This window comes from Polypterus senegalus, chromosome 8 (assembly GCF_016835505.1).
Source record: "Polypterus senegalus isolate Bchr_013 chromosome 8, ASM1683550v1, whole genome shotgun sequence".
In the NCBI taxonomy this organism is placed as follows: Eukaryota; Metazoa; Chordata; class Cladistia; order Polypteriformes; family Polypteridae; genus Polypterus; species Polypterus senegalus.
Genome location: NC_053161.1, coordinates 89,973,809 through 89,987,922, shown reverse-complemented (window position 1 = coordinate 89,987,922; position 14,114 = coordinate 89,973,809). Strand labels below are relative to the sequence as shown.

Here is a 14,114-nt window from a genome sequence, read left to right as displayed (position 1 = left end):
TGTAATTTAGTGCCTGCCCATATAAGGCCGTCCATCAGCGGCAATCCAATACAAACACTGCCGGTAAATGTTCACGGGTGAAGGACTGTGCTTATGCAGAGGAAGATGAGATGGTCAGGGTGGTGTTTGGCACAAACTCATTGAAACTGCGAGAGAAACTTTTAAGTGCTGGGTCTTAGCTGACATTACACGAGATGGCACCAGTACAGCTGGGAACCTTCGATGCAAGAACACCAAGCGGCTCACGTGAACTGACGCAATGCGCAGACAAAAAGCAACAGTTCCAAAGAGTGCTGAACAAAAACCGAATTACACAATTGAGAAGGCAGCAAAAAAATATGAAGCGTCTTATACATACAATCATATTCATAAGTGCAGCTACTGCGGAAACAAAGCACACGGTGGAAAAAGTGAATGTCCTGCTAAAGGAAGACAGTGTAAAAAAACCCATGCATGCAGTTTGTCACATCACAGATAAAAAGGAAGACAAGCTGTTTATTGATGCAGTAAGGAACTAATCGATGAATGAAACCTCTTATCTTTACAACGATTGAGAAACACGGAATGTAACTTGAACACATCCTACAAATACGAGCCTGATTGAAAGAAATAATGATAATCAAATCCTTGATGACAGCAACATTCAATAACACTCACAAAACAATTACTGTATATTGACAATCATGTTACGTTATTTTTAAAATGTTCCCTTTTCTTTTTCATAACTTCTACTTCTCCACTGCGGTACACGGGTATATATATATAAATGTATATATATACCCCGATCTACAATACATACTTTAGCATAGACAAGCCACACGCTGTGGCTAATTGTAGAGTCTTAAGCCTCTAACGCCGACATTCGAGGTTCGATTCGAGAGGGTGTACTGACTATGTATGCAGCTACCTGATTCATTTTACCTTAGCATCTCCTTGGTTTGGGGCGTATGAAAAATATTAGGTTAACGCAGAATCATGTTACGTTATTTTTAAAATTTTCCCTTTCTTAGCACAAGCACAGCTGAGAAGCTTCGATGCATGTACTCCATAACGTGTTAAAAAATAACGCATTTAATCACACTTTCAATTCCAAGCAAACGGGAACTTTTGTCAATGCATGATTTCCTGGTACATCCATTACACTGATGCACACATCACAGCTACAAAAATGTTAGAGTCGAATAAAGCGCGTTCCTATGACTGATCATTTCGACTACCCGGCGAAGCCTTGATAAAAGCATGGTTTTGTGCACACTGAAAAGCAAGCAAAATTAGATGCATTACAGAAAGCGGACTTTGTGGCTCTTACTGGGGATCATTGGACTTCCGTGACCGTTAGTAATTCTAAATACATCTAATTACAAAATGTTCAATGATCACACTGTTTTAGCCTAATGTACAAAATAATTTTGGCTAATGTTACTCAGAGTTTAAAGAGTAAGCTGGTCAAATTACCTTTTATGTTTCTGACTTATTTTTTAAGAAGAAAACTGCACTTTATGTTGAAATTTTGGTTATTATTATTTAAAGACAATACTATTCTGAAAATGTACTTAAAGTACTTAAACTACCACTTTATTTTTAAGTCTGCCCAATTTTAACCAGGGATGATATTTTTGTTTCTGTTTTGAATTCAAATGCAGTTTAAAAGCTTTTTTCAGAAATTAAAACAGCTTCAGTTTACAATATTCATGTCCATGTCTATTATTTGATTCTGTAAGCCCACTAAAACCGTTTTAAATTAAAAAAAAAAACATTTGCGATTTGGGGCAAATTTACGTGTCGATTACATACGATTAATCAAGATTAATTCTTACACAGCCTCTAATTAATTGGATTAATTTTTTAATCGAGTCCCACCCTATATATATATATATGTAGATATATATGTAGATTTGTATATATATGTGTATATACAGTATATATGTAGATATGTATATGTTGTATATACAGTATGTATATATGTGTGTGTGTATATATGTATATGTATATATGTATGTGTGTATATATGTATATATATATAACTGTATATATATATGTGTATAGATGTGTGTATATATATATATATATATATATATATATATATATGCCAGCAACACAATTACATTGTCAATCATGTTACGTTATTATTAAAATGTTTCCTTTTTTTTTACTTCTCATGCCAATCGGGGTATTTTGCTATATATATATATATATATATATAATATAAATAGATAGATATGACAACAACACTCATATCAATGACAAAACAATTACATTAACAATCATCTTACATTATTTTTAAAATGTTTGCTTTTCTTTTCATAACTTCTTTAACACACTACTTCTCCGCTGCGAAGCGCGGGTATTCTGCTAGTTTTCATATATAATCTCTTGCTTGTTTCTGAGGAGTGCCATCACCTCTAGCTTAAATGATAATCTTTCAAAGCGAATAATAAAAGATCTGGGTATAACGGTATTTGATCCGCGTATGCGGTATGCCGCTGCTATCTCAGAATCTGCTTTAAAGTTCTCCCCGATTATTTTAGAAAAAAGTTCAGCTGCGAATTTCACAGGGTTTGGACTTTCTCGATTCTCCGGCAGACCTTCAATTCTGACATTATTCCTTCTGCTTCCATCTTCCAAAGCAGCCAGTCTGTCTCCGAGTTTTTTGCATTCGGAGCTGACATTTACTGCTTTTTCTTCGGCACTGGCAGCTAAATTTTCGACTATTTCATTCTGAGTCCTGAATGTCTCTTTGAGATCCTCCAGTTGATCAGTAAGCGTGCTCAGTTTAACCTAGTTTTCCTGAATGTGCTCTTCAATTTTACCCAGCACCTGTCGCAGCTCCAGTTGCAGCTCCTGTTGCAGCCTTTCATTTGCCTGTTGCAGCCTTTCATTTGCCTGTTGCAGCTCCAGTCGCAGCCTTTGATTTTCCTGTTTCAACTCCTGTCTCAGTTTCTCATTTGCCTTTACCCTTACCTTCTCATTTGCCTTCTCGCTTTTCTTTATATCTTGCATGAGCTCAGCGAACATCACCTTCAGTTCAGACAGTTCAATTGTGCTTTCTTGTAAGGTAGGTGAAGTGAGAAGCTCTACTGTAGCTGGTGTCCCCGCTGTTCCCGGCTCGCGTGGAGTAATTGAAACCGCGGACTGCAAGGCCTTTTCCAGTTTCAGGTGATCTTCTCCGATCGGCGAGCTATCAAGACCTGCACTCACGATCGTACATTTGCTCCCCTTTTCGCTCTCAGCCGGCGACGATGTAGAGGACTGTGGTCCCGAGGAGTCTGTAGTTTCGCCCATTTGATCCAGGTCTGTCTCTGAAAGGCCGTATCTTGAACTAGGGCTTGCTGATCTTAGCTTGGGTGCAGCTTTAGTTTTCGATTCTTTCAGACCCCCTTTCTTGTTGGCCATGTTTATATATGTTTACATATACTGTAGTATAGCCCCTCGGGTTGAATAAATACAGGATATCTCAGGATAATAAGCAGATAATATAAAAAATAACACCGCTGCTAGCGGATCTCCACTTCAGACGTCCATCTCTCGCATCGGACGAGACCAAAATTATTGGTCACATTATTTTGAAGGTTTACTAATATATAATATAAAACATCCAATGTCTCTCTGTCTGTATGCCTGCCTTCTTTTCATGAGAGAACTACTTAACAGATTTACATCAGGCTTTTTTCTATAATTTGCTTAAACATTCCGGTTTTGCGACTTGTCACATTTCGCTATTTATCATAGTTCACATGCGGTACCGATTTATTTGCACGAATCTGAGATCCACGCAACGGGCCGAAGGGAGGGCCTTCCTCACTCACTCGCCAGGCGTGTTTCTTAACTCCGTTTAGTTAGCAAACGAGAGAACAATTGATTTCAACTTTGTCTGTTATTTAAAATAAAGTGATACTTAGGTCTTGATGAGTTTGAGTGGATATTCTCATAAGTGTATGCCAGCTCACAAGCAACGTGTTGGAGACTCCTGATCTAAAGCATATTTATATGTTTTGACTTGTGTTTGTTTGAGAAACATAAAAACATAAGAAATATCCACATGAAAGGAGACCATCCAGCTCAGCAATCTTATTTGTTTAGCTGATAGATAAGCTGTCAACAATAAATATTTTTATGACATTTTGAATATTTGGAGCAACACAGTAGGGTAGTGGATAGCACTGCTGCCTCCTTGATCCATTATCTTTGTTTCTTGATACAAAAAGAATTGTCTGCAACTTAACATCACCAAAAAAAAAGAACTGGTTATTGACTTTCGCCACACCAAAGGGCCTGTATTTCTGATCACTATTTATGGATTGTCTATACACTCACTTTAGTAGAGGTCCACAGAATCAACAAGCTAATTAGTAGGGCAGACTCAGTAATCAGACACACTCTGGAATGCTGAGTGCCAATAAAAACAAAGCGGCACATTCTCTCAGCAGAAGTGTATCAAGAAATGCTACTAGGTCTTCTTTATACCAACAGCAATACTTCTGCATAGTGCCTCACTGTGACAATGACTACTGAGTCAGAAGTTGTATTTCTTTTTTATTTTTTGTCTTTTTGTGTTCAGACTATAGTGTTTATCTATCTATCTATCTATCTATCTATCTATCTATCTATCTATCTATCTATCTATCTATCTATCTATCTATCTATCTATCTATCTATCTATCTATCTATCTATCTATCTATCTATTGGGATAAAAACCAAGTAATGAAATCCTTTGTGTGTTTTGCCTTTTATTTGAAATTTATATAAATATATAAATGATTTCTTCAGTCACACGGTCAAGTTCTCCTATTGTGTACAACAACAACATTTATTTATATAGCATATTTTCATACAAATGATGTAGCTCAAAGTGCTACACAAAGAACTTCCAGATTTTAATTCTGCTGTTTTTATTATAGGGTGGCAAGTAGGCACAGTGGGTAGCTCTGCTGCCTCACAGTAAGGTGACCTGGGTTCGCTTCCCGGGTCCTCCCTGCGTGGAGTTTGCATGCTATCCCCATGTCTGCGTGGGTTTTCTCCAGGTGCTCTGGTTTCCTCCCACAGTCCAAAGACATGCAGGTTAGGTGCATTGGTGATCCTAAATTGTCCTTAGTGTGTGCTTGGTGTGTGGGTGTGTGTGACGTGCGGTGGGCTGGCGCCCTACCCAGGGTTTGTTTCCTGCCTTGCACCCTATGTTGGCTGGGATTGGCTCCAGCAGACCCCTGTGACCCTGTAGTTAGGATGTAGCGGGTTGGATAATGGATGGATGGATGTTTTTATTATATGCATGTGTTAATGTGGTGCTGTAGCATCACCACTGTGAGTCATTGTATTGCATTTTTCTCACTTATTTAAATGTGTTCTAAACTAGGTTGTTAATTCAATAACCCTCATTCAGTAATAACAATTTATAAACATAATAATGTTATGTTTTTGGAGTTTTGGTATTGACTTGGTATTGAAATATTGGTTCTTGTGACATATTTAGGAGATTAAGCAACATTGGTGTGGGAAAAATGCAGACTCTACACTGAAAGTGGCTGGGTCTGGCTTCAAACTCAGTTGTACGGCACACATAATTGCATGCTTTGTAACTACTACTTTGAAGAATTGTAGTTTACAGTACTGTCAAATTAACAATAAAATTAGGGAACTGCATAAAATGGGAGAAAATTGAGTATGCAACCACAACACAACATACTATGTATTTTCTATATTAAGTATATTAATCAAACAGTCAGATAGCTGTATGACATGTACCTGTACTGCTTGAAGGTTATTTCTATTTATGGGCTTGCTGCTCTGGGTGTCAATACATCTGTTAATCAGCAAATGTAAAAACAGTCTTAGCACAATGTGTTCAGAATTATTTATTAAGAGAATATACTTTATTCTGTTTATGTGCAGTATTGCTCTGTATTTTTTTTGTGCATATCTCACAATCTTTCTTAGTGGACATTTTATCTTCTGTGGTTTTGCTATCCAGCCACAAGCTTATATAGCATGTCAGGGCACTTCAATTATTGCAGCTTTTCAAGTTTCATTGGGAATTCTGTAATATGGAGGTACCCTTGTATCATTTTCAGAATGACCTTAGTGATTCTTTTGAGCTCAGGTTATGAGATACTGTATCTGTGATCCAAAGAATCTAAAGCATATGACAATTTTCAGCTCTTATTCCATTAATACAACTGGGTTGTGCCTCTCAGTATGTCTCACAAAATCCACACTAAGTTCCTTTTTCTTGGCTGTCTTTAGGGCAATGGCTGTTGTTTCAAACTGTTTTTATTAGGTATTCCCTGCCCCCTCATTCTGTGTGCAGATTTGAGATTGCTGTTGATAGGTCCCCTCACAATTGTGTTATCACTAAGTTTGATTTTGTGGCTATTATTATTATATACTTACTGGCCACCTTCTAAAATGTGCATGCTTGTTAACGCAAATATCCAACTCTCCAGAGCAGATGCCTACATGTCAATGTATGAATCCATGAGACATGGTTTATAGGTTTCGGTGATGCTAGATCAATCATTAGAATGGTCTAGATGGGATCTAAGCAACTTGTCCCATGGTATGATTGCCACTTCAGCTTTATTATCTGTAAATCTGTACTTAATGAGGAATGGGGGAGGTTGGGAGCATACCCTGATTAGCACACCCACCACACAACGAACCATCTCAGAAATCCGAAATTAGGACACGAATGTTGTGGGTGACACCTCAGCACCACACTAGTTTGAATGGAATTGAACAGTGTGTGTTTTTTGACAGTGTCTGGAGTGTTGATCCTGCCACCAACCCCCAGGTTTTCCCTGTTGGAGGACCTACTTGCAGGGCTGTATTTACAGTAGGTTAACACTATACCCAGGACAGAGCAATTACATGTTAAAGGCTTTCCTCAACAGCCCAATGGGGTGGAATCACTTGACAATGAAAAATATATTTTGAGTCAGCCCATGTAATATAAATCTCTGAATACTTTTTATCTGTTTCTGAATGAAACTAAATGAAAATGTTTGTGACACATCCTTTAAACAATGCAATACAAACTATCCACTTTTCATTGTTGCACCATGAATCTTTAAACATAATAAAATATGAAAAATCCATCCACTTACTGAACCCTTCTCTCCATTTTGTAATCATAAATTCTGCAATAGGCATAGGACAGCCTTGGATTGGATGCTAGTTTAATGTAAAAACTTCTTCAGATATTTATTTTCAGTTATTTTTTCTTTCCTAATCACTTTTATTTACTAGTAGAAGAATGGACCAATATCATGGCAGAGATATAACCATGTCAACATTTATGACTGGAAAATAGTTGCTGACTGCATTAGAGAGAAAAAGCATTTGAGAATGCTTTGACAATAATCAATCAGGGTGGATTTTAAATTTTGATGTTCATTTTGTACACACATACTTCTGGTTCATCTCTTTGGAATATATGAAGTGTGGAGTTTTCATAATTGTTTGTCTAATTTACTTTAATATTGAACATGGATGATACCTAGGTTGATAAAAGAGGATTATAACTTGAGTTGGCTAGCTAGAGTAAGGTGGTATGATGGGTCTTGCTGTGGCTCAGGCATTACCCAACAAAAATTTGTGTCACATGACGGGGCACAAGTATGGAGTGTCGTAAAGTGTAAGAAAAAAGCACATAGTGATAGTAATAATGCAAGTTTGACAGAACAGTCACTTCTAAAGTTTGGTACACCCTGTAAGTGGAGTGAATGCTTCAGAAGAGTAATAAGAAGAGACACCAGATCAAGAGAGAAAGTAATATGGAAAAGGTTGACAGCTGAACATAACATCTGGGGAATACAGCCACACATCAGGAATGCCACTGTGCTGCACCTGTTAAAGGTTGGTTAAGATCTTGCCATAGAATACATGGTTATTCTGTGTCCCAACAGTTAAGTATAAATGGGACCATGTTGCCTTTTAAGTGAGCCTGTCTAAGAGACACAGCCCTCAAGGGCAATTGGTGTCTCATTCTTGCAGTAGTCTCTGGGGCACTGTGACTCATTCCTGAACTGATTCTGGTTACTGTCTGTATCAGAATTCTGATAATTTTGGTATGTGGCATTGCATTGTAATAAAAAGATACATGGCTTACATCTCTGTGGTTCTCTTTGCATTTCTGGGTATAACTGTATACCAAATTTACTTCCATACATATATATCCATGTTCCCTTACATTTACACCTTGTATTACTTTATTTATACATTAAAGTCAGAAAATGTTAACTTAGTACAGAAAGGTCTGTCTGTACAATATGTATGTTTTGCATCAAAGAAATTATTTTTGTTCAAAGTTTATTTGACACTTAATCAGGTGTTATAATTATCATATGTATATAAAGAGCAGCTTTTCTTAACATTTTTTCTTTATGAATTAGACACACAATCTTATTGTTGTACCTTTAGTATATATTTATGTGTTTTATTTATTTATTTATTTATTTATTACAGTGATTGATTTACTGGAAGCATTGAACATCACCAGATCCATCAAAGGTGTTAGTAAAACTAAAGGTCTGGATCCTGGAATTCCTGCCTGGAAATTTCGTCAAAGAGTACCTCACCTGACTCTTCCTCGTGACTATTCAATCTACTTCCTAACAACCATGCAGGACTCTATTGGCTTTCATTTTGTGGCACAGCAAGTCAAGAATTCAGATGGCACACTTATCTCATTTGTTTCACCAGCAGCACTAAAGAAAGATGGTCACCCCTTGTTCCGGCTTGTTTCCAGCACGAGATCCAACCAGTTGCATCTGGAATATAGAACAATGCATAGCAAGGATCCTGCAACAATTCTTTTCCCTGGTGGCACACCCTTTGCAAATGGCAAATGGGCTCGTGTGGCTCTCAACCTGGAAGCTCATAAAGTCACTCTTTTCATTGACTGTGAAGAGTCAATTATTTTTGAGAAAAAACATGGTGAAGATGTTTTGAGTATGATCCTTCCTATTGACCTAGAAATTACTTTTGCCAGTATGCCTGGGAACAAAGCTAGCAAGTTTTTGGTAAGATAATGATAAAGTAATTTATATTCTTGATCTTACATATAGTAGATGTAATTCAAACTTGAAATATTGCTGGAGTGACTTCAGTAGAAATAAGTTGTTAAGTGTGGGTGGAAGAATGTAGAACATAAGAACATAAACATACCTGGAAAAAGTTGCTTACAAAGGTTAGAAGTGTTTAATAGCATATTTCTTGTGAAACATATTTTTATATTTTGTTGATAGTTTGAAGAAGGTATTTTTATGTTTAGCTTGTAGAATGAGTTTCCTTATAAAAGCTAAATTATCTTACTTTCTTATTGCTCACTAAACCAGCCCTTACAATCTGCAATTCTTTTCACTTACGAATGCAAATATAGACACATACATGCTTAAGTATTTTAATAAGGCAATACAATAAACTCCTATTTTTATTCATTATGAAATCTAAAATTATTCAAAACTAAAGCCATGTGTGTCCCACAACAACTATGTAATTATTGCAGAATGTGGCATAATTAAACTAGCTTGGAAAAAAAGATAGAAAAAAGGGGTGCACAAACAGAAGTAGAGACAAATTAGTGCAGTGGGTGTGAGAAAAGGGAAGCAGAAGAGGGAGGATGCAACACCTAAAAGGTCTTTTGAAAGGTTTGTTGTAAAATCCAGAAGCAAGGATGTAATAATAATAATGTCAGTAAGACATCTGAAAGTACCAATGGCATTAGCAACAGCTACATTGGTCAGGTAAGTAGTTACAGTAAATCCTCACCATCCAGGGACTCTATTCCCACAGACTTGCTTATCTGTTATTATAAAAATGTTTTATTATAAAAGTAGTTTTGTGACACCTATGGTCTAATTGCACCTATTAGTGGATAAGGTTCTTTCTTTGCGCTGTGGGATGGGGTGGGTTTGGGGAGTTATATTCGCAGCTATACGCAGTACAAAAAATAATTCTGAAAGGCGTATTACACATGAGTGACAGATGAGATTGACCACTAACAGGTCCGTGATGCTCTTAAATGTCTAGTGCTGCAGTGGATCAAAGCATGTCTATCTGGTGCCAAGAGGCATGGGTAAGCCATTGAGCCCTATTTGTTCTTTACAAATGATGAATTCCCAGTTATTGTACTGTAATGTATTATAACAGTAAATTGAATGGAATTAAGCACTTAATAGAGCAACGTTGATTTTAGGGACACAACGAGTACATACTGTATTTTAATAATTGATTTTTTGGATGAACATTACAAACAAATTAATTGATTGATTGGCTTAGCTAAAATTATGGCTTCTTATTTGTGACATTATACAGTGCCTATATACCTTCATGTAATAATATAATGAAAAATTCAAAAGTTTGAAATAGTTTAAAATTAAATTCATTAACAGTTTCTTATTGCATTGCTTTCATTCTTTATGTCTGGAAAAGAAACAAGATATTCAAATATGAAATTCAAAATAATTAAGTGTAATGTGTAAAGCTGAATTTGTGTTTTTGTATTTGTTTGTCACATTGTTGAACCTAATTCTCTCCCAAATTTTGCCCAGATTCTCTCTTTGTACAGGGCCTGACGATAAAGTATTTTTCATTTCTAAAATTTAGTTAATTCATTCACTTTGGGTAGAGCCAGGTACCCCAGTTTGGATTTTTTTGGTCAACAAATCCACAGCATTTGGCTTATCTCTGTCAAATTTTGCACTGGTTCTCCATTTGTAAATGGGAACTTCATTGACAATGTTTCATTCTGAAATTTAGTTGGTGCCCTCACCCTGGGAAGCACTGCGTTCCCCTGCAAGTACTGTATAAAAAGTGGGATTCAAGTAAGTGCAGTAAACTCAAAATAACTTACTTAAAATTCAGTAGTGAACATAGAAGAGCACCAAATAAGTTTTTTTGTTCAAACATGGTTCCAGGGAGTTTAAGCAATTTCAAATATTGAGATGAAAAGACTTCAGCATGTCAACCTGTTCTCACATCAAGCTTGTTCTACTTTTTAAGGTATTCTGTACAAGAGAAGACATACTCTGATGGTGCAGACATAGTTATAATACTTGGAAAGGTCCTTGCAAGTTTGGTCTGTCAAGGAAAACGATTGTGTCTTCTTTCTTCTACTAAAATGTTCTATACTGCAGTGGTAAAAACTGATGAATAATCAATTTAGATCTTATATTACTTGATTAAACATTGTTGTATGTCTATTAAGAAACAGGAAATGTAATCAAAAAGTGAAAATATATTTTAATAATATATATGTAGTTATATAATTAAGTAACTTCATTTGGCAAAGCGCAAGGAGCAGGGCACGGCTTATTGATAAAGGTGATTACTACTGTGTTTCCCCGAAAATAAGACAGGGTCTTATATTAATTTTTGCTCCAAAAGATGCACTAGGGCTTATTTTAAGGGGGTGTCATATTTATTCATGTACAAAAATATACATTTATCCAAACACAATCATGTCATCTTCTTCTGGAATATCGTCATAACTCTCCACATTCAAAACCTGAATTTCAGCCTGAATTTCTTGCTACTCCAGCCGCTTTTAGGATCCTCCAGGATTGTTGTGCGTTTGATGAATGGTTCAATGTGGTGAAGCAAAATGCCGACATACAAATGCATTCGTGGTGCTTTTATATTGAAGAGTCGCATATTCCCCAAAGTAATGACACGATACATTTTAAAAGTCTCACATACCATCTTCTGTGCCGTCTTTTTTTTTTGCACCTTTACAATATACCATCAGAATGTATGGTGGCTTATTTGAGCCACAGAGAAAAAAAATAAGGATATAATGGAAATGTCTATTTTGTGATTAAAGTGAAAATTTTGGCTTTAACCTTGCAGTTTAATTTATCATTAAAGCAGACTGTCGTAAACGTCATCTTAAAACTGACCCAGTTGTTAAATTGCTATGCGGTTCTAAGGATTCCTCCTGAACTGACAGCAGCATCGCCCCATAGAACACTTTACATTTATGATATTCCAGCTGTCTGCACATTTAGAATTCTTAGATTTATACTTGATATCACTTTCATGATGAAATACATTAAAATATTTATGTTACATTTTACTGATAAGTTGTTAACTTTGTTTAAATAATGAATACTGCTAATAGTTACACATATGGGATGGCATGGTTGTAGAACAGTAGCACTGCTGTCTCGCAGGGAGTCACGTCCCTTGTGTTCCCTGCCTGGAGTTTGCATGTTTCCACACTGTGCTCAGTTTTCCATCCAAAGACATGAAGGTATGGGGATTTGGTGAAGCTACAATGATGGCAAGTGTATGAGTGTGCTTGTGTTCACCTTGCGATGAGCTGATACCTCATCCAGGGGTTTTGTTTCTGTGTTGCGCTGATGCTGCTGGAATGGGCGCATTCCTGAATTGATGGGTGTAATCATTAAACATCTTTTTCAGAGATATTGTGGCAAGGTGTCCTCGGAATTTAACGGATGTTTCAGGCACACGCGTTGCATCTCGTGAAGTATAAACCTGGCCTTTGGCGCCTTACTTTTCAGCTGACGATCTTGACTAGGGATTATTTTTGGGGTAGGGCTTATATTACAGAGCAGCCTGAAAATCATGCTAGGGCCTATTTTTGGAGTAAGTCTTATTTTCGGGGAAACACGGTAGATATTTTTTACTGAACTGCATACAAAGCTATAGACAGAGTTTTGAGGCTAAATGTTAAAGAATGTACAGAAAGTGCAATCTGATACATGCTGTATGTATATATATATATATATATATATATATATAGTAAAAGTAAACACAGAGATCAAGATTAAGGGTTGGGGATAAAGAGAGAGCAGTTAGTACATCGTCACAGTCCCCCGTCTTGTGTTTCTCGCTGCTTGTCAGGTCCATTTGCTATCTAGTCTCTCGTGTGTGACTATATATATATATATATATATATATATATATATACAGTGGTGTGAAAAACTATTTGCCCCTTCCTGATTTTTATTCTTTTGCATGTTTGTCACACAAAATGTTTCTGATCATCAAACACATTTAACCATTAGTCAAATATAACACAAGTAAACACAAAATGCAGTTTTTAAATTATGGTTTTTATTATTTAGGGAGAAAAAAAAATCCAAACCTACATGGCCCTGTGTGAAAAGTAATTGCCCCTGAACCTAATAACTGGTTGGGCCACCCTTAGCAGTAATAACTGCAATCAAGCGTTTGCGATAACTTGCAATGAGTCTTTTACGGCGCTCTGGAGGAATTTTGGCCCACTCATCTTTGCAGAATTGTTGTAATTCAGCTTTATTTGAGGGTTTTCTAGCATGAACCGCCTTTTTAAGGTCATGCCATAGCATCTCAATTGGATTCAGGTCAGGACTTTGACTAGGCCACTCCAAAGTCTTCATTTTGTTTTTCTTCAGCCATTCAGAGGTGGATTTGCTGGTGTGTTTTGGGTCATTGTCCTGTTGCAGCACCCAAGATCGCTTCAGCTTGAGTTGACGAACAGATGGCGGACATTCTCCTTCAGGATTTTTGGTAGACAGTAGAATTCATGGTTCCATCTATCACAGCAAGCCTTCCAGGTCCTGAAGCAGCAAAACAACCCCAGACCATCACACTACCACCACCATATTTTACTGTTGGTATGATGATCTTTTTCTGAAATGCTGTGTTCCTTTTACACCAGATGTAACGGGACATTTGCCTTCCAAAAAGTTCAACTTTTGTCTCATCAGTCCATAAGGTATTTTCACAAAAGTCTTGGCAATCATTGAGATGTTTCTTAGCAAAATTGAGACGAGCCCTAATGTTCTTTTTGCTTAACAGTGGTTTGCATCTTGGAAATCTGCCATGCAGGCCGTTTTTGCCCAGTCTCTTTCTTATGGTGGAGTCGTGAACACTGACCTTAATTGAGGCAAGTGAGGCCTGCAGTTCTTTAGGCGTTGTCCTGGGGTCTTTGTGACCTCTTGGATGAGTCGTCTCTGCGCTCTTGGGGTAATTTTGGTCGGCCGGCCACTCCTGGGAAGGTTCACCACTGTTCCATGTTTTTGCCATTTGTGGATAATGGCTCTCACTGTGGTTCACTGGAGTCCCAAAGCTTTAGAAATGGCTTTATAACCTTTACCAGACTGATAGATCTCAA

At 37.0% G+C, this 14,114-nt stretch overlaps 1 protein-coding gene across 1 annotated transcript in view; it reads left to right on the top strand.

Annotated features, from left to right (window-relative positions):
* The window catches only part of LOC120534123 (kielin cysteine rich BMP regulator), a 314,528-nt gene that overhangs the window by 78,831 nt on the left and 221,583 nt on the right, over positions 1 to 14,114 (top strand). The window contains 1 exon segment of the mRNA XM_039761428.1: positions 8,459 to 9,015. Within this exon segment, the coding sequence (XP_039617362.1) occupies positions 8,459 to 9,015 (557 nt within the window).